The sequence below is a fragment of the Heterodontus francisci genome, chromosome 42, assembly GCF_036365525.1.
Source record: "Heterodontus francisci isolate sHetFra1 chromosome 42, sHetFra1.hap1, whole genome shotgun sequence".
In the NCBI taxonomy this organism is placed as follows: Eukaryota; Metazoa; Chordata; class Chondrichthyes; order Heterodontiformes; family Heterodontidae; genus Heterodontus; species Heterodontus francisci.
In genome coordinates, this window is record NC_090412.1 from 22,693,283 (window position 1) to 22,714,256 (window position 20,974).

Here is a 20,974-nt window from a genome sequence, read left to right on the forward strand (position 1 = left end):
TCAATAAATGCAACACTGAGCCTTTGTTAGAAAATTAAAGTGGTCAAAGGCTTATTAGAATAGGTGCTATTAAAGGCGCATTTAAAATTGACAAGAGTGGTGAGGTGGACAGCTTTAAGGATGGAATTCTACATAGTAGGGCAAATATGATTAAAGGCTGCGCCACCAATGATAGACTGGACAGAGGAGATAAGGTAGTAGACCTGAAGGGAGCTAAGACTGGAGGAAGGGCAGATGCAGGGCAGATAGGACAGTAGCGGGATTTGCAGCTGACAAAGATTTCAACTTTGATGCTTTGAGTATAGAGAGCCAGTGTAGGTCACTACGTTTTTTTGAAAAGAGAACTGAATGTGAAAGGTGCAGGCTGCTTGTGAAATTATTGCAATTCACTAACAAGTTAACAGAACCAATAAAACTGCCTTTTTGGGACTATATACTAAACTTTATGCTTACAGAATCTGTACAAGAAGCTATTAACTTTAGCATGACAGGGGGGAGGAATTGGGAGAGGGAGCTTGTAAAGGTGAAGGAGGTTACAGATATAGGGGTGAGTTCATGAAGGGATTTGACCACAAGAATGAGAATTTTAAATTTAAGGTGTTGGGACCAATGTAGGTCAGCATGGATAGGAGTGACGGGCAGCAGGACTTGGTAGGGGATAGGATACGGCTAAGCTGAAGTTTGTAGGAAGTGGAGGATGAGAGGTCAGTCAGGTGAGCAGTTAGTTGTGTTTGGAGGCAATAAAGGCATGGATAAAGGTAGGTGGTTTGAAGTGGAGGTAGAGACAGGTGCGTTATGGAAGTTAAAATAGGTGGTCTTTGCGATGGAGAGGATAATGGAGTCAGAAGCTCAGCTTGGCGTCAGCCTGATACAACATCTAGTGAGGGAGAGGGAATTGGTAGAAAGTATCAAGTTTGAGGCAGAGGCTGAAGATGACGGCATCAGTCTTCTCAACATTTTAACTGGAATAAACTGTGGCTTAGCCAAGACTGGATGTTGAAGAAGTAGTCGGCCAGCATGTAAGCAGTGGAGGCATAGAGGCAGGTGGTGGAGAAGTAGAGCTGGGTGTCCTCAGCGTTCATGTGGAAGCTTAACACCACCACCCCCCCCCACCCCCTCCAACATGTTCAAGGAAGAGGAGATGGCTGCAGAAGTCCCACAGAAACAAACAATGGAGGAACGGTGTTGGAGTTGACAGTGTCAAATGCTGCAAAGAGGTCATGGAGGGATAATTCATTCGTAATAGACTATGCCATACATGACTTTGTTTGGGCCTGTTTGACAGCTGTGGCGTGGTGGAATCCTGGGTGGAGACATTCAAACAGGACATTACAGGAAAGATGGGTATGAATTTGGGAGGTATCTACACATTCAAGGATTGTGTAGAGGAAAGGAAGGTTGGAGATGAGGCGGTAATTCACAAGGATAGAGGGTTTAATGGTGAGATTTTTGAGGAGGGATGTCATTACTGCTTTGAAAGCCAGGCAGTCAGTATTTGAGGAAAGGGAACCAGTTAAAATGTCAGTGAGCAAGGGGGCCAGGAAGGGAAGTTAGGCAGATAACAGATTAGTGGGAATGACATTAATGGAGCAGATGGTGGTTTTTATAGACAAGATGAGCTACAGAAGAACACGTGAGAAAATAAGACATAAACTAGAGATAGATGCAAGGATAGGAGAGCATGGAGCTAGGTTAGGTTTAGTGTGCAAGAGGAATAATCCATGTGCCCTGACAATTACCCCGATTCAGAGCATGATTTAAGTAATTAGGTGACCTCCAAACAAAAATTCTGTTACAAAGGTGAATAACATATCTCCCATATCCCAGACAAAGTTACAGGAACTAGAAATTCTGATTACTGTTCATTGGTATAAACTTGGAATATGGATCAAAAACATATTTCCGTCCAGTTCCACTAAGGGGTGCTGCACCGCTCTAGTTTTTATTTAGTCCATTACTACACTAAAGTATTGGTTTCCTGCAAGTGATTAATGTTTTGTTCTGGTTTTTTGAAATTGATGTAATAAAACCACTTGTATTGTCTCCAAGAGCTGTTGAGTATGCTGTATTCAGGAAGTAGCAGTGTGTGGAGGGAAATAAATTCCCCAACAATCAGACAATGACTTCCTGTATGAGCTTCCTGTAGTTAGAAACCCAACAGCACAGTGCATCGCTGCCAGCATTCAGCATAAATCTGGGTCATCCATAGTGTTTCTATTGCTCGTTTTATCTTCAACAGAAACTGAAAGTCTAACATCCACTGGACTTTGATGTTGGTTTACTTCTCATTTAGCTAATGACAGTTAATGGGGATGTGATTAATACGACAATTTTCTTCAACACTAACAGACTGACATATTCTTAAAAGCAAACTGTTATTTTTTCCCACTGTGACTTGCGATCACCTGGACAGGTTTGTTATAAATAATAGTTTATTCCCCCCATTCTGCTTCTTACAAGATAAAATAGCGAGTGTTGAGAGCTCAGATGACACAATACAATTCTGGGATTCTTCGGCAAAAATAGACTTAAGTGTCAAAAACATTCGTGCAATCCATACATAGTACCTCACACAAATGTTGGTATTTTAAAAAAAATCACAACAGTTAAATATATTTAAGATTGAAAACATCAACTACTTCTTGGTGAAAACAAGACGTGCCACATACTTTGCCTTTTTTCCCACTTTTATTGCCAATTTGCTGCATTGGAACAGAAGTAGGCAATTTAACCCCGTGAGCCTGTTCCGTCATTCAGTTAGATCCAGGCTTGATTTGTATCAACTTCATTTACTTGCCTTGGTTCCATATGTCTTAATATCTTTACCTAATAAAAAGCTTTAATTGACCCCTAGCCCACAGCTTTTTATTTGGCGGGAGGGGGGGGGGGGAAATGCTGTGTGTTTTCCATATTCCCAGTACCCTTTGTGTGAAGAAGTACTTCCTGACATCACCCCTGAATGGCCCAGCTCTAATTTCCAATTTATGCCTCCTTGTTCTGGAATCCTTCACTAGAGGAAATCCTTTAATCATCTTAAACACCTCAATTAGAACACCCTTTAGTCTTCGATACACAAGGGAATACAAGCTGACTCTATGCAACTTGTCCTCATAATTAAACCCTTTTAGCCTCAATATCATTCTCCTATCCAGTTGGTGCTGACCCCTTGCTGGAATACAATTTCATTCATCCTCGCATATTTTGCCCAAATATCCATTATTTACATACAAGATTGAATGGTTTTTGTTGACGGATTATTTTACCATCTGACAATCCAGCATTATCCTGTCCTCAGATGATTTACAGGCACGGGGGATACTAAATAAATGATCAGAGCAAGAATTCTGCCTAATTTTCCTCTCTCAAGCCAAAGGGCACTGAAGCCGATTGTGGTGTTCCTACCATTGCACCAGCTGATTTTCAAATAGGCCAGGAATCAAACTTGGACTGTAAGGCTCAGTTGCTCCTAGCTAACTGAGTTCAGTCATCAGATGAGCCTCAATTTCTAAGTTTCTTTTCCATTTCTCTTACAAGTGGATCTCCCCTGGATCCAGCTAAGAAGGCGGGTAATCTGCTCACAAGGCTTTTTCAATTATGTCGCAAAACCAAAACTTCTCAATGTAGAGGTGCCAAATGCTGGGTGGTTCAGTAGCAAAGTTCATAAAAGCACCAGCTCCATCACATAGTGAGTATCCAAATGCTGCTATGAACAGGCATTGAGGAGTAGCCACAGGGAAGGAAAAGTGAAAAACAAATCCAGGCACTTCCATCCACTTCACCTTTAAGTACGTGAGCTGCACAGTAGCACTGGTCACCCACTTTCTTGACTGACAAGAAGCCACACAAAAAGTTAAATCAAGATTTACCTTCCAAAGTATGTAGTACATACCATAAATGAGCGGTCTCAGGATTCTAAATGGACTGAGCTTGTAGGTGGTGCTGTAGCATTATGTAACTGAGAATAACCGATCAGTACATAATGTTACATGACAGCCCCAACTGTACCCTCAATTATCCCCAGGTTCTCCTTTCTTAAAAGATAGGCAATCATGGCCTCTTGGGAACTTGAGGAAATACTGAAAAATAATTTGCGCAGGCTGAATTTGATAGCCATTAATTCAAATTGAAATCAAATTGCCAAAACAAATGCAAACCTCTCAGAATAAGTCTGTGAATTTGAAAAGCCAGCCTTGCAAATGAAGTCACCACCTTCTCAAGAGCAATTAGGGATGGGCAATAAATGTTGGCCTTCCCAACGACACTCACATCCCAAGAACTAAGTGAAAAAACAAAGCAGGAATAGTGTCTATTGAAAATGCAACTGAGGCTCATGTGGAAGACACATGAAGTTGGGAAACCATCAGGAAGTACTAGAATTGGAACAGTATGTTGCAGAAACCAAAGCAGCTGTTAGCCACGTTGGGCCACTTTGCCCATGTGGTTTTTATTCCTTAAGGAAATGTATATTCATTGCAATTTATGAATTATTTCTTTAAATGTCTGCCATTGCTAGTCAAGCATCATATCTTTTAATCTAGTTTCCTAATCCAACTGAGCCAATTCACTCCTCATACCTACGTTGGTTGCTTTGTTTAAATTTAAGACCCTAGTTTCAAACTTAACTAAATCACTCTCAAACTCAATATAAAATTCTATCATATTAAGATTACTCTTCCCTAGATGCTACTTTACTACAAGGTTATTAATTAATTCTGTCCCATTTCACAATACCAGATCTAAGATAGCCTGTTCCCTTGTTGGCTCCTCGACATGCTGATCGAGACAACTATCTTGAATGCATTCCATGAATTTGTACTCCAAATTACTACTACAAATTTGGTCAGACCAGTCAGTAAGATTGAAGTCCACCATGATTACTGTATGACTCTGGTTAATTACTTACCTATCGTCAAGCATGTAGCACCCTTCAATGTAAACCGAGGAACTTCCAAAATGACTGGTGGATTGCATTTGTGGAAAAAACTCAACTGTACACTGATACTGGCGACATAAGTTTCTATGAAGCACTAAAATCCGTCTATGGACCAGCATATCAAACCCAAACCCCCTGAGGAGTGACGATGGCAAGATCCTACACACTGACAAGGAGTCAGTTCTGGATCGCTGGTCGGAGCACTTTGAAACTCTCTTTAGTGCCAAGTGCACAGTGCATGATACTGTCATCAACTGCATCCAACAACAGCCTGTCAAAGGATGACAGCCCAACTCTGGAGGAAACTGTGACTGCCATCAACCAGATGAAGTACAACAAAGCCCCCGAAGAGGTGGAATTTCACTCGAAGCCTTGAAGCATGGTGGCCTTGCCCTGTACACCAGGCTCCATGAGTTTTGCACGGCCTGCTGGGAACAGGGCAGGATTCCACAGGATCTTCGTGATACCGTTATCATCACCGTGTACAAAAACAAAGGAGAAAAATCAGACTGCACCAACTACCGTGGGATCACCCTCTTTTCTATTGCTGGGAAGATCCTGGCTAGAATACTTCTGAACAGGCTTGTGCCTACCATTGCAGAAGAAAACCTCCCAGAGAGCCAGTGTGGTTTCAGAGCAAACAGAGGTACCACAGACATGGTATTTGCACTCAGACAATTACAAGAAAAGTGTCATGAGCCAAACACGTCACTTTTGCAGACCTCACCAAGGCATTCGACACTGTGAGCAGAGATGAACTTCGGAAAAACTTGGATGCCCACCCAGGTTCCTGGCCATGGTGAAGCAGTTTCATGAAAATTAGTACAGACAAGTCAAGCAAAACAGCGACCTCTCAAGTCCCTTCCGTATCTCCAATGGCGTAAAGCATGAATGTGTGCTGGCCCCGACCCTATTCACCATCTTTTTCAGCATGATGCTGCAGCAGGCAATGGAAGAACTCAAGGAGGGAGTTTATGTGTGCTTCCGGACTGAGGGAGGCCTTTTCAACCTCAGGCGCCTTCAGGCTCACACAAAGACACAAGAAAAACGCATCTGTGAACTTCTTTTCGCCGATGACTGTGCTCTCCTGGCCCACAGTCAGTCAGACCTGCAACGTACAACAAAACATTTTTCCGAGGTGGCACAACTCTTTGGACTAAAAATCAGTTTATGAAAACTGAAGTCCTGCATCAGCCAGCACCCCAAGAAGAATACAGATCACCAAGCATTGTCATCAAGGGAACCAAGTTGAATACCAAGTAATTTACTTATTTGGGGAGCGTCATCTCGTTTGATGCCAACATAGACAAGGAAGTGGACAATAAGCTCTCAAAAGCAAACAGTACATTCGGCAGACTCTACAAACGCGTGTGCAGCAACCACAGCCTCAGAGCACAGACCACACCCAAAGTGTATAAAGCTGTAGTCCTCACCACCCTCTGTATGGCGCCGAGTCACGGGTCCTATACCGCCGTCATGTATGCCTTCTACAACACTTCCATTAGCGCTGCCTCCGCAGCATTCTCAAATTCCGCTGGCAGGACCGCATCTCAAATGTTGAAGTCCTTGAAACAGCCAACATCATCAGCATCGAGGCCATCTCCCTGCAAAGCCAACTGTGTTGGGTGGGTCACGTTGCCCGGATGGACAACAGTCGCCTGTCCAAGATCGTGTTGTATGGAGAGCTGACCACGGGTAAAAGGAACAGAGGGGCCCCATGCAAACTTTTCATGGACTCCCTGAAGAGGTCCCTCTCTGTGCACCACATCGACCATTGCCAGTGGGAAGCGCAGGCCATAGATGGTGATGCCTGGAGATGCTACATGGGGAGGGCTACAGACACCTTTGAGACTGAGCGAAGAACCAGCATGAAAGAGAAAAGGAGGAGAAGGATAGATCCAATTGCTACCAGCAGCGTCTTCACCTTCACTTGTACCCACTGTGGGAGAATCTGCCGGTCACGGATAGGCCTGAATAGCCACCAGCGGGCCTGCAACCGATGACTACAACCTTCCCGAAATCTTCTTCAGTGAAGAAATGCCAAGAGAATTACTAGCAGTGCTTTAAACAACAGCATCACAGCATCCATGTTTTGAATACTTTTATCCAACTGCCTTGAAAGATGACTGAAAAATTGAATCTAGTAGCATGATATTCTAAAATTCCCAATTAGGGCATTTTAGGTCAGAGAAAGAGCTTCAAATAAATGGACTGCTAAGCATAGACAAACCAATAAAATACCCAATGCCAATATAGTGATCCAGACTGTGATTTACTGGATGGCTGTGTTTGCTGACAACGCAACCACTAGGTGGCGCAGTACTAGCACATGTGCCAATGCAGACTCTTCCACTGAAATGTCACTGTATGTGACATTCAGGCAGCTGCCAGGATTAAAGATGACGCTGCTCAATTTATCACGGGAAAATGTCAACCCAAAAATCCTGTCTATCGGTCCCTCTTGCGCCTGTCTTCTCACCACTGGCTCATGGCTGCCGTCCCTTAAGCACACGCTACAGCCTCGCCATTTCGCCCCCTCCCTCAGCTGCTCGCTCCACACCTCGCCAGTGCTCCCCTCCTTACCCTTCCTCAGCCGACTGTTCCCCGCTCCTTGCTTCCCACACCCACCCCCCCCACCCCACCCTGCTCTCCGGCCTCTCGCTCCCTGCTTCCCACCCCCCCCGCCGCCACCACCTGCTCCAGGCAGCGCCATTTCCCTCCTCTCGGCCACTCGCTCCCACGTTCGATCGTTCTCCGTGTGCCACCCGAAGAAGCAAGGCGGGACGCGAGGGGTGATGGGGCAACATAGAAGCGAGTCGCCAACAGGAGGGAAGCGGCACGACCTCAAACTAGTGGCTGGGGGGGGGGGCGCGGGAAGCAAGGAGCGGGGAAAAAAATTGGCCGAGAGGAGTGGGGGGGGGGGGGGGGGGAGCAGTGGCGAGGTTTGGAGTGAGCGGCTGAGGCGGGGAAAGTGGCCGGTTGGAAGGAGGAGAGAGGGGGAGAAAGCCTGGAGCTGAGGGAGGAGCGCAGCTAGTGGGGCGGGAGAGAGAAGCTAAGTGGGAGGGGGGGGAAACGGGCAGGGGGAGCAAGTAGCAGGGATCGAGCTCCAGCCTCAAAGTGCCTCATTCAGCACCTCGATAACGTTGGTGTTATGCAATGACGTTTTCCCGCACATGCGCCATACAGTCTTGGCAAGATGTAGGCTGTGCGTGCACAGCATCTCACTGAGAGCAGGAGACCATTTGCGCATGTGCACAGCTTGGTGCACTCTGATGACGTCAGCGGGCCGCTGCATTGTCAGGAGTCACTTTGTTATTTGCTGTCCAGAAGTACTTCTATTAGAGAAGATTGCACCAATTTTTGTGCTTTCGCAGGCTTGATGACATGGGGTTCTGATAATACTGCAGCGACTAAAGTGGCATAAGGTTGTGTAGTTATTTGAACGGGGGATACTGTGTTCCCCAGAGGACCTTCACACTTTGCCAGTTCTGAGTAAATGCAGAATAAGTCACTCAATGGTAACTACTAGATCATTCTATAGATCAGGGCAAACTTTACTTGATTCTGCATCACACCTGGAGCAGTTCTTCTTTTGAGGACTGACACCTGAAGTATTTGTGCTGAGCATTTGAGATTTTTTTCCAGCAAATTCAATACTCAGTCCAGGAAATCAAGAATGGAAAACAACACAAGCGCTTCTTGCGGGCATCAGCAGAGGAATGGATCCACAACATGATGCGCAACCACAAGTTAACCGAAGGACTGAGGCCGCAAATGAAGTGATCAATCAACTCTGAACATAGTAATATAAAAGCAAAATACTGCAGATGCTGGAAATCTGAAATAAAAACAAGAAATGTTGGAAATACTCAGCAGGTCTGGCAACATCTGTGGAGAGAGAAGCAAAATTAATGTCTCAGCTCAGTGACCCTTCATCAGAACTGGCTAATCTTAGAAATGTAATAGGTTTTAAGCAAGTAAAGTGGGGGTGGGACAAGAGATAACCAAAGAGGTGGTGTTGATAGGCCAAGGTCACAGAAAATAACTGACCAGAAGATCATGGAGCAAAGGCACACAGTATGTTAATGGTGCGGTGAAAGACAAAGCTTTAGTGCAGAGAGGGTGTTAATTGACAGAAAAATGAACAGCTTGGCCCAAAGCACAAACATGAAAAAAACAGTGGGTAGGCACAGTAGAAACAAACTAAAATAAAATAAACAAATAAAAAAGTAAAAAGAAAAAAATAACTAAAAATACAAATAAAAAGTGGGGCCCATCATGCTCTGAAATGATTGAACTCAATGTTCAGTCCGGCAGGCTGCAGCGTGCCTAATCAGTAAATGAGGTGCTGTTCCTCGAGCTTGCGTTGATGTTCACTGGAACACTGCAGCAATCCCAGGACAGAGATGCGGGCATGAGAGCAGGGGGGGGTGTGCTGAAATGGCCAGCAACCAGAAGCTTTCGGACTGAGCGGAGGTGTTCCGCAAAGTGGTCACCCAGTCTGTGTTTGGTCTCCCCAATGTAGAGGAGACTACATTGTGAGCAGTGAATACAGTATACTAAATTGAAAGAAGTACAAGTAAATCACTGCTTCACCTGAAAGGAGTGTTTGGGGCCTTGGATACTGAGGAGAGAGGAGGTAAATGGGCAGGTATTACACCTCCTGCGATTGCAGGGGAAGGTGCCGTGGGAAGGGGACGAGATGGTAGGGGTAATGGAGCAGTGGACCAGGGTGTCGCAGAGGGAACGTAGGGGAAATCCTTGGTTGAGGAAAAAGGAAGACATAGCAGAAGTGCTGGCATGGAAGGTTGCATCATCAGAGCAGATGTGTCGGAGACGGAGAACATTTTGAAGAAAGTAACTGATGCACGCATTCTGGAAATAGGTCAATGCCAATTGATGTATAAAACTCAAAGGAAAAAAAAAGCTTGATATTTTAAGGTAAATATAACATTTACAAGACAATGCAAAACTACACAATTAAGAATGAGTGATTTGGGATCATAGAGAAGAATCAAGGTACGCTCCCAGAATATGAACAATATGGTTCCCTGAAAGATTCCAAAATACACTTTATGGAGCAGCAAACTGGTTTATTTTCTTCCATGTTACTTGCATCTGACAACTGAATAAATAAAGAATTACGATTGGTAGAGATACTCAAAACAAAGAATCATTTGCATCAACTGAGGACATTCTATGGACTTGTCCCACGGTACTAAATATAATAAATAGAAATTGCAAGAGGATTTGAGTACAGAAGTAACGATGTCTCGCTGCAATTGTACAGAGCCTTGGTGAAACTGCAACTGGAGTATTGTGTACAGTTTTCTGTATCCTTATCTAAGGAAGGATATACCTGCCATAGAGGGAGTGCATTGGAGGTTCACCAGACTAATCCCTGGGATGGCGGAATTGTCTTATGAGGAGAGATTGAGGAAACTGGGCCTGTATTCTCTAGAGTTTTGAAGAATCAGAGTGATCTCATTGAAACTTACAAATTTCTTACAGGGTGTGACAGGGTGAATGTGGATAGAATGTTTCCCCTGGCTGGTGAGTCTAGAACCAGGGAATATAATCTCAGAATAAGGGACAGACCATTTAGGAATGAGATGAGGAGGAATTTCTTCACTCAGAGGGTGATGAATCTTTGGAATTCTCTATCCCAGAGGGCTGTGGAAGCTCAATCATTGAGAATCTTCAAGACAGAAATCAACAGATTTCTGGAGACTAATGACATCAAGGAATATAGGGATAGCGCGGGAAAGTGGCATTGAGATAGATGATCAGCCATGATTGAAGTTGAATGGCACAGCAGATTCGACGGGTTGAATGGCCTACTCCTGTTCCTATGTTCCTAAATTTGCAGTTATTAGCTTCTTTCAGTCACCTCATGTTGCTTTTAAATTTTAGAACTGCTATTTGCTAACTAGAGGCAGCCTGAGTCAGACATTAAGCTTAGAACATCATCTACGATGTCATGAATTTCTGGTCCAGTGACAAAATATAGGGTAGTGCACTATAAGTAGATTTTCCCAAACTTGGCAGCAAGAAGTAGCTGAAATACACCAATAAATTCATAGGTATCTATCTCCCTTTGTTACAGTTAGGATTAAGGGACAAAGCAGCAGAATGACTTCCTTTTTAAATGATTTTCCTTACACTGTCTAGCATAGGGGTTGGCAACTTTTTTTTAACCTCAAGAACTTTTTCAAAAAGTTTACCAAAAAAAAACTATTGGGAGCTGCAAGATGAAAAGTTAGCATTCCTAAACCAAATACTTGGCAAACTGCCAAGGGTCTCCGGTAGAATGCATAATTTGCATATATTATAAATAAAATACATGCACCAAATTTATATGTCAATAGAAAATAATAGAGCAAAATTAAAAATAGACCTAACCCTGAATTATTGCATTCTTCTGTCGTTTTTGTGTCTTTTTTTCTTGGTACCTTCAGAACCGCATGTTCAGGTGCCATGCGCCAATTTGCATGAATTATGTATAAGCATGTTCAAAAAGAAAATGTAAAAATGGTGGAACATATTAATTTAATGGACAAATAGCACGTTTCCACTCAATAAAAAAGTAATAAGAAATTTACATATAAAACTGAAAGAATCCTTGTCTGTGTTTTTATAACAGGTCTTGTAATAAATTTTTTTTTTACTATAGTTTTGTCAGTAATGTCACCTTTAAAACAAACTAACTTAAAATGCTTATAATTACGATGTATTTCCGGCTATTGATTCTTGGGATTAAAAAAAAGCTTGTAACAACACATTCAGAATAATTTATCATCTCAGCTATATCAGAAACAATAATGGTCAGAACAATAAAACCTTCTCCTCAAACCAAAGGCATTATCTATAACCATGGTGTAGCTATACCATTCAAACTGGTATATTTGGGGAATGATGATTTTTTTCATTAAAATAATCATTTGAAACCATAAAGTGAAGCATAAAAACACTGTTCTTAATTTTCTTTACATAATTTTTTTAGGCTTTTATCATGATAATGTGATCCAACTGGAAAAGGTTGAGAGTCACAAATGAGTCGCTCCGGAGCCGCAGGTAGTCAACCCCTGGTCTAGCATGAAAAGTTTCAAAAGACTTGATTGAAATGGCCAAAAATAAAATTTGAAGTTAACGTCACTATCAAAATGATGTGGAACTGTTTTAAAAAACAATAATGATATTCCCTCCTCACACTTGCTGCCTTTTCCTTTACCAAAAAAGCTTGTACACTGATCTCTATGCTGTGGCCCAACAATATAAAAGCAACTTTTGATGCTAAATATCAGCTCAGAGTCTTGGAAGCACAAGTTAACTATGCTGCTTTACTACAATGTGCACCTGGTCTTCCTGTAAAATCAGCTGTACCTGCCACACCATGTATATGGGAACTGGCTATAATATTTTCACTAGTGTGCATACACGGAGCAGTGACCAACATGACTTCATTATAAAAAATAGCGACGTATGTGTTAAGGTGTCATTAACAATGCACACTGATGCCACTCGAATTGTACATTTATAGGTCCCAGGAAAAGAGGTAGCAGTCAGGAAGACATAGTTTTTTAAAAAAAAGGGTATTAAACATAGCCACTGACTGCACGACGTCCATACTTCTGGAGCCAGTGGCTGAAAACCAACAAAGCAGCAGTTTACATGTTGTGAATGTTTAGGCCAAACTTCAAAAGGCATTTACGCTCTAGACTTAGGTCTGGAATAGTGAAGTGTTCATTTCACAAATTAGAAAAAGTCAATATAAACCATATGTGTGCGTTACGCGTCTATCTTGCTTCTCCCCTGTGCACTAACTTCCCCTAAATTAGAAGCGCAAAAATATAATGGAGGCAGAGAGAAAACAGAAGAGTGAAAATAATAACTTCTAAACAATGAAATGTTTCCCCTCAAAGGAAAAAAAATCGAAAATGTTGCATTTAGTTCCCTGGTTTTTGCAACACGCTAAGCTTATGTTAAAAAAAAGCAACTTACATTTATACAGCACCTTTAACATAGTAAAATGTCCCAAGGAACTTCAAACAAAATTTAACACTGAGATAACATAAGGAGATAATAGGTCAGGTGATCAAAAGCTTCTTCAAAGAGTGCCTTAAAAGAGGAGGTAGAGAGTAGGAGAGGTTTGGGGAGGGAATTACAGAACTTAGGTTCCAGACAGCTGAAGGTACAGCTGCCAATGGTGGAGTGCTGAAAATCAAGGATCAAGGGGAAGAGATTTGAGCTTTCTGCTTACCTTGAATCTGCAGAATCAGTAGTAGATAGGCCCCAAAAACACCAACTCTATGCACACTCATTCCTGTTGCAGTTCTAGCTCCCTGAGCCACTCCAATTGTAGATATGTGACTGTATATGGTCTTGGGATTGGGGTCAACAGGAAAGATGGATGACAAGAAGGTGGTGACTTCTATTACTTGGTCCAGTAGTTGACTACCCTGAAAGAAAGCAGGCCAATAAGGGAATTAGAAGCACTTGTACCCAAACAAAATTGACAAATTTATTGCAACCATACACCACCTTGTTCCCAGCATGCTTAGATTTACTCTGCCATTTTCTTAAAGCACTTGCCAGGAAGAATTTTAGTTCCTGGTGTCTGGAACCAATAGGAATACAATTAATCCTATGGCTATAAATCAAAAATCACCCTCCCTACAGGATGCATTTGTGAACCATCACCTACAGGTTGATAACAGCGCAGCGTTTCGCTACTAATCTGAACAAGAGCTAGTGCCAACTGGTCCTGCATATAGTTGGAACAAACATTAAGGATCTGTGTTGTGATTAAGAAGCAGTGCCCCAGCATTGCTACTTTGTTTCTGTCTCCTTGGATTTCTTTTAATCTCTTTTTGCATGCACCATCTACTAAAGCCACTTGAGTTGGCGTTTAGGAAATATACTAGAATTTTTTTTTGCAGAGAGAAAGATGATAAGGAAGGCTCCCAACAATTGTCCCCTCCCTTCCTGTGGGTGGGAAAGTTATACATGACGTGCTTTATGAAGTGCATACTGTAAAATCATTTGTGGCGTTAGGTTAAAATTGACATTTCATTCCTGCTAGAGATTGATCTCATCACAAGAGTGTAACTATAAGTTAGTTGTTATAGTAATACTTTTCATAATAACTAGGCATAATTATAAACCCTAGATAATCTTTGGCTAAAAACTAAATGATTCCACTGGAATAAGAGCAACTTATATTTATACAGCAGCTTTACATAGAACATTACAGCGCAGTACAGGCCCTTCGGCCCTCGATGTTGCGCCGACCTGTGAAACCATCTGACCTACACTATTCCATTTTCATCCATATGTCTATCCAATGACCACTTAAATGCCCTTAAAGTTGGCGAGTCTACTACTTTTGCAGGCAGGGCGTTCCACGCCCCTACTACTCTCTGAGTAAAGAAACTACCTCTGACATCTGTCCTATATCTATCACCCCTCAACTTAAAGCTATGTCCCCTCGTGTTTGCCATCACCATGTCCAGTATTTTTCAAAAGGTGAAAAATGTCTCAATACAATTCATAGAGGTGTAATGATATAGCTCAAGGTATCTTAAAATATTGTGCAAAGAACAAAGAACAGTACAGCACAGGAACAGGCCATTCGGCCCTCCAAGCCTGCGCCGATCTTGATGCCTGCCTAAACTAACACCTTCTGCACTTCCGGGGCCCATATCCCTCTATTCCCTTCCTATTCATGTATTTGTCAAGATGTGTCTTAAACGTCGCTATCGTAACTGCTTCCACCACCTCCCCTGGCAGCAAGTTCCAGGCACTCACCACCCTCTGTGTAAAAAACTTGCCTCACACATCCCCTCTAAACTTTGCCCCTCGCACCTTAAACCTATGTCCCCTAGTAACTGACTCTTCCACCCAGGGAAAAAGCTTCTGACTATCCATTCTGCCCATGCCACTCATAACTTTGTAAACCTCTATCATGTCGCCCCTCCACCTCCGTCGTTCCAGTGAAAACAAGCCGAGTTTTTCCAACCTGTCCTCATAGCTAATGCCCTCCAGACCAGGCAACATCCTGGTAAACCTCCTCTGCACCCTCTCCAAAGCCTCCACGTCCTTCTGGTAGTGTGGTGACCAGAATTGCACGCAATATTCTCAGTGTGGCCTAACTAAGGTTCTGTACAGCTGCAACATGACTTGCCAATTTTTATACTCTATGCCCCGACCGATGAAGGCAAGCATGCCGTATGCCCTCTTGACTACCTTATCCACCTGCGTTGCCACTTTCAGTGACCCGTGGACCTGTACGCCCAGATCTCTCTGCCTGTCAATACTCCTAAGGGTTCTGCCATTTACGGTATACCTCCCACCTGCATTAGACCTTCCAAAATGCATTACCTCACAGTTGTCCGGATTAAACTCCATCTGCCATTTCTCTGCCCAAGTCTCCAACAGATCTATATCCTGCTGTATCTGCTGACAATCCTCATCATTATCCGCAACTTCACCAACCTTTGTGTCGTCCACAAACATAATCAGACCAGCTAAATTTTCCTCCAAATCATTTATATATACTACAAACAGCAAAGGTCCCAGCACTGATCAGGATGATGATGATGATGTGTATATTATATATATATTTCCTGTCCACAAACTATAGTTCCTGTTGTCATGATTGTTAGACATGTTTTTTGTTCACATTTATCATTGTAACTTGCTGTATTAACACATCCTATTCAATTTTGCTAGGTCAATTGTAGTTACAAGCTCTGGCCTCAAGGTGGTTTTATGGAGAAATTTTCAGACGTCTCCCAAATTGGTTGACAACTTGTGTATTTAAAAAAAATTACATCAATTGACGCTGGAACGTGCCACAAACAATTGCAAGTTTATATACAGCCACTGCACAAACATTCACTGAATCAAAAGCAAAGATCATTAAAAAGTCTTTCATGTTACATGCTGCATAAGACAATGATATAACTCACCAGTGAGGAAGGACATTTCTATAAAATACCATCATAGCTCTTGCAAAGAAATTACATGAGAACTGGTCATCAGGCCCAAGTCGTTCATGCTGATGTTTATCTTCCACATGAGTTGTAGAACTAATCCCATATGCCTGCCTTGATTCCATATCCCTTTTTTAATTTTTCTTTCAACCACCTATCTAACCTATTCTTAAATGCTAATGTGGTCTCCAGTTCAATCACCAATTCTGTAATGAATAAGATCATCATAATCCTCTCTAGAAATATTTTTCCTGTTCTGTGTTCTAAATCTTTTACAGTCAGTCTTGGAAACAGTTTCTTCATATCTATTCTGTCCCATCCCTTCATAATTTAAACACCTCTATTAAATCACCTCTTAATCTTTGTGTATTTATTCCTAGCAGCATGAAAAGTTTTTGGAGTGCACTCGAACATTGGGAAGTAGTATCACACAACTTTGAGATTGCACGGAGTGCACCATAACCCCGGCCTTGGATACGGAGAGTAAAATCAAAAAAACTCCCAGACTGAACAACAATTCTACTCCATAACTTTGGGCAACTGTTTTCTGAAATGTAACATTTGTCGTTGTCTGTGGAGGTCATTCATCATCTTATACAACATAAAATCAGATTTTCGGGAAGAATGGTTTGGTAGATTATCTACCATATAATTTATTTATGAACAGCAGAATCAGTAATAATGTTAAACTCAGGGGAATTATCAGCAGCATTTATACAGCTCCCCTATAGGATAATACTTCAATCTGCATTGGCAGCATTTTGCCCTCAAAACATCTTCAAAGAAAATCTAAAATTTAAATTATGATCATTACGATTTAAACACTTTCCATAATGAAACAGACAGAAATTGCCTGGATTCCCATATCTAACAGCAAACACAATATATTATTACACTCCTGACCTTTGAATAAATTCTAGACCTCACTAGTTTTTGTTTCATTTTATGTCTTAAAATATTTCTATGCAGCCTTTAGATTGTTTTGAGCACATTATTTAGAAATGCTGGTCTAGATCATTTAATGTTTCTTTTTTCTCATAAGGATATATTTTGTATTTAAAATAGTCTTTTAAACATTTAGTTTCTCTTGTCTATTCATTTCTCGCTCTCCTTGCTTTGCTTTCAGCTCCTCGCATTTGTTCACTTAAAGTCAAGCAGAGCCAGATTATCTACCCCATGGCTCAAGGGTAGCACTCTCATCTGTGTCATAAAGGTTGCAGGTTCAAGTCCTACTTGAACACAAAACCAAGGCCAACATTTCAATGCAGTAATGTGGTAGTGCTGCACTATTCAAAGTGTCGTCATCATTCAAATTCAATGTTAATAGAGGCCCCCTCTGCCCTCTCAGGTGGTTGGGGAAAAAATCCCATAGGACTATTTGAACAGGAGCAGGGAGTTCTGCCGGACACTGACTAATACTCATCTCTCAATCAACATTACCAAAAAACAGGTTATATGGTCATTGTCATATTGCTATTCGTGGGGCACAGCTGTGTGCAAATTGGCTGCTGTGTTTCCTACAATAGTGACAACACTTCAAAAGTAAAGCTGTAAAGTACTTTGGGATGTCCTGAGGTCATAAAAGGGACTACATCAATACAAGTCTTCCATTTCCTTTCTTCCAGCACAATTTCAAATTTAACCACACAATCACTAGAGCCCCATGTGTCCCCTAACTTCCTGATTATGAATCAGTGCTGTTTGATTGTTCAAAACTAATTCTAATATAGTGTATTCTTGTACTGTCCTTCACATGTGGTGCTGAGAGGCAGTCACAAGAGTGAAACCAAGCCAGTGGAATTGCACTGAGCTGGATAACGGAGGAAAGGAGGTGAAAAAAAACTGATGCTCTCAACCGTGTCAAAGGTTGCAGAGGAAACGGAGGACTAATGCATCTTGGTCACTCTCACAGATGAGGTCATTTGCGACCGGCTGTTTCAGTGCTGAGACAGGGATAGAAACATGAGTGTAGATTCAAACATGGAGTTGCAAGAAAGATAGGTGTGGAATTTGAACGAGACAAGTTCATGAACTTTGGAAAAGAAAAGAAATTTGCAAATCAGACTGTAGTTTGTAAAGACAAAGGGGTGGAGAGTTCGTGTTTTAAGGAGGAGGGTGATGATGGTAGCTTAATTGTCAGAAATTTTCAAGCTCTATGCTGTATAGGCTGACTATAGTGATCAAGATGCTCCAAAGTTCAATCCCTAGCTCACACCAAATTAATACTGGCCTCAGTTGGGGCAAAAATGAGCCTAATACTCCTAACCTGGGGAGGAGTGGTATTTAAAAAACAAACACATGGCCAGGGCTCCCAATATTCAACACCATGCATCAACCCTCTGGAAGCAAGCAGTCGTAAGTATTGGATGAAGGCAGCATTAAGATCAAGCTTGGCTGCAATATCATCTACAATCAAATAACCTGTCAATGCTCACTTGTCCAAACTGGCACAAGCTAAAAATGACTGCCCGACAAGAAAAGGAAAGATTGAACTGAAACATTGGGCAGAATTTAATGGCACCCCCCCCCCCACCCGAGGTTTGGAGGTGGGGGGTCCATAGAATTGGGATGAGACGCCTCCACGTTGCAACACCATTTTGTCGGGGGTGGGGTTAGGCCAATGACAGCCTTCCCGCCCAGAGGCCAACTGAGGCCCCTATGAGGCCTATTAATTACCACTTAAAGGCCTCTTCTCCCCACCCCTGCTGCTGGCATTAAGCCAGTGGCGGGTGCCTCCGCCACATAGGGAGGTCACCCAGTAAAATGAAGTGACCTCCCTGCGGGCTTTGGGGGGGATGGGGCCTCCTCCATGGATAATCTGTGGCCCACGGAGGGCCCCCGCCAGCACAAAAAACCCACCTCCCTCCCCTGTATTCAATGCCTACCTCCCTCCCACCCTCTGCACATCATTGGGGCTTTCCTGGCAACCCCGTGTCACTTACGTGAGGTCTGGGTCTCCGGCGCTAGGCCTGGGTCCAAAGCATCTGCAGTATTCAGTGGCTACCGCTCCCGGTGGTTCTGCTGATACTACTGAGCTGCCGGCCCTGTGATTGACCGGCAGCTCAGGGAGACAGGGATCCCTGCGCCAGGTTGTTAATTGGCCTGGTGCCACAGAATCGTTCCCGTGGGGGGGCCTCCAACTGACGAGGTGGGATGCCCCCCGCCTTTTCGACCTAGCGCTGCGAGCCCCACCTTGGGCAAAAAATTCCGCCCATTAACTGTTATTCTCTCCACGATGCTATCTGACCTACTGAGTATTTCAAGCCATTTCATATGCCCAGCATCCGTAGTATTTTGCTTTTGAGTTGGATCTCAGCAATTGGGCCATGCAGTCATGATTCAGCTAGAGTGAAATGTGAGATACAAATATTTTCAAATTCTCTGGGCAAAAGGGGTCATGTTAATTTGAACACATTACTGCCATTCTCCACTCACAACTGGCAATACTCAGTCCAAATCATCTGCAGCTAGGTCCGCGTATCCACGTCTCCATCTCCAAGGTATGCAGGTATTGGTCTAAAACCACAGGTGACTGGAATTTTGATATAAACACAAGATTTCTTGGTAAACAGACAACTTTTCGGGAAAATTTAACTGCAACGTTTGTTTTTAAGATGCTGGAAAGACAAGAGTGAAAAGAATCAAAGCAGTTCACCACTTCGACATTCATCAAGATGTTTTCATGTCTGTGATGAGATTGTCTGTAAATCGAAAGCCGACAGACAACTGGAGTCCTAAGAACTAAACAGTAATTAACCAGATTCAAGCCTCAACACAAGGTTACACCCTTCACTGCACAATGTTGTATCTCTTTTTAAATTGCAGCATGGATGCACAATGTGGAAGGAGTAAGCAGACTTAATATCACTTCAAATGTTTAACTAAAACCCTACTACATGTAACAATCAGTACAGGTAGCTTCCAATATTCTGAGCTCTTACCATTTTAACAGATTTTAAATAATCCTGTGCACAACAAGAGGTGATCCTGCTTCAATCATGTTTTGCAATCAGAGTTTGGACCGTGGGGTACGTGGTGTGCCCTGAATGGAAACAGCGTCTCTTCAGTATTTTTAAACAAAGATATAGAGGAAATATAATTAGATGCTACAAGGCTACTGAAACAACATCTGTAATTAAACAGTTAATGCAGCACAAAGCAGATTTGTGGTAAGATGAATAGAAAACTGCAATTGCCTTTCTTTGGCCTCTTGTTTCTGTAGGCTTGACCTACTGACCCGTGTCAGCCTGGCGCTATTATTTTTGAATGGCTAAGCATGTCTGTGGTATTTGTTAAAGGATGCGCTGCAATTACCATCAGTAGACATTTCCACCATTAATAACTTGATTTGGCTGTTCTTTGGGGTCTTTGAGTATTTTATTTTAATTGCAGCTCTGAGCAGCATTCATGAGGATGACAAATTAGTGGCGTAGTAGGGAGGTTCATGTCACATCTTATTTTCACAAGCAGAAACAACCCATGACCTGTGGCCTAGTTTTCACACATCCATGACTCCTAAATAACAAGGAAACAAAAAGGCTTCCTTGCTGCAAGGAATAAAGAGGGGAGGACAAAGTCAGTGCCTCAAACTAAGGCAGTGACAGATTCCCATGCCAGCTAGCTGAGTCTACAGGGTGTTGGGCCATTTCCAAGAGGTTGACACACACGACCATTCTGATCAGTCACACTCCTATCATGAGGAAGGGTACTCCAAATTCCTGTAACCTAGATTCATCTATTGCCTTTTTTTGTTTTTGCACACAAGATGAACGGTCAGTTAATCTGTTTTTGGTACTGGTAGATAAAAACTGGGAGAACATCCTATTCTACTTCAGACCGCGCCATAGCATCTTTAGCATCCACCTGGAACCTAGACCAGATGACAACACCTGCAATATCTAAGCACTCCCTGGGTATTGCACTGCAATGACCGCCTAGACAGTGTGTCTAAATCTTGGAATGGGGCTTGAACTTGCAACCTACTGACTCAGGGTTTACACTGAAACTGAAATGATATCAGTTGCACAGAAAAATTACTAACTACTGA

General features: G+C 42.6%; 1 protein-coding gene across 2 annotated transcripts in view; it reads right to left on the minus strand.

The window, feature by feature from the left end:
- The window catches only part of bmpr1aa (bone morphogenetic protein receptor, type IAa), a 279,113-nt gene that overhangs the window by 69,995 nt on the left and 188,144 nt on the right, over positions 1 to 20,974 (minus strand). For both annotated transcript variants that reach the window (XM_068020209.1, XM_068020208.1), the window contains one exon: positions 13,194 to 13,392. In XM_068020209.1, the coding sequence (XP_067876310.1) occupies positions 13,194 to 13,254 (61 nt within the window). In that variant the 5' untranslated portion in view covers positions 13,255 to 13,392. The remainder of the gene's footprint in view (positions 1 to 13,193; positions 13,393 to 20,974) is intronic.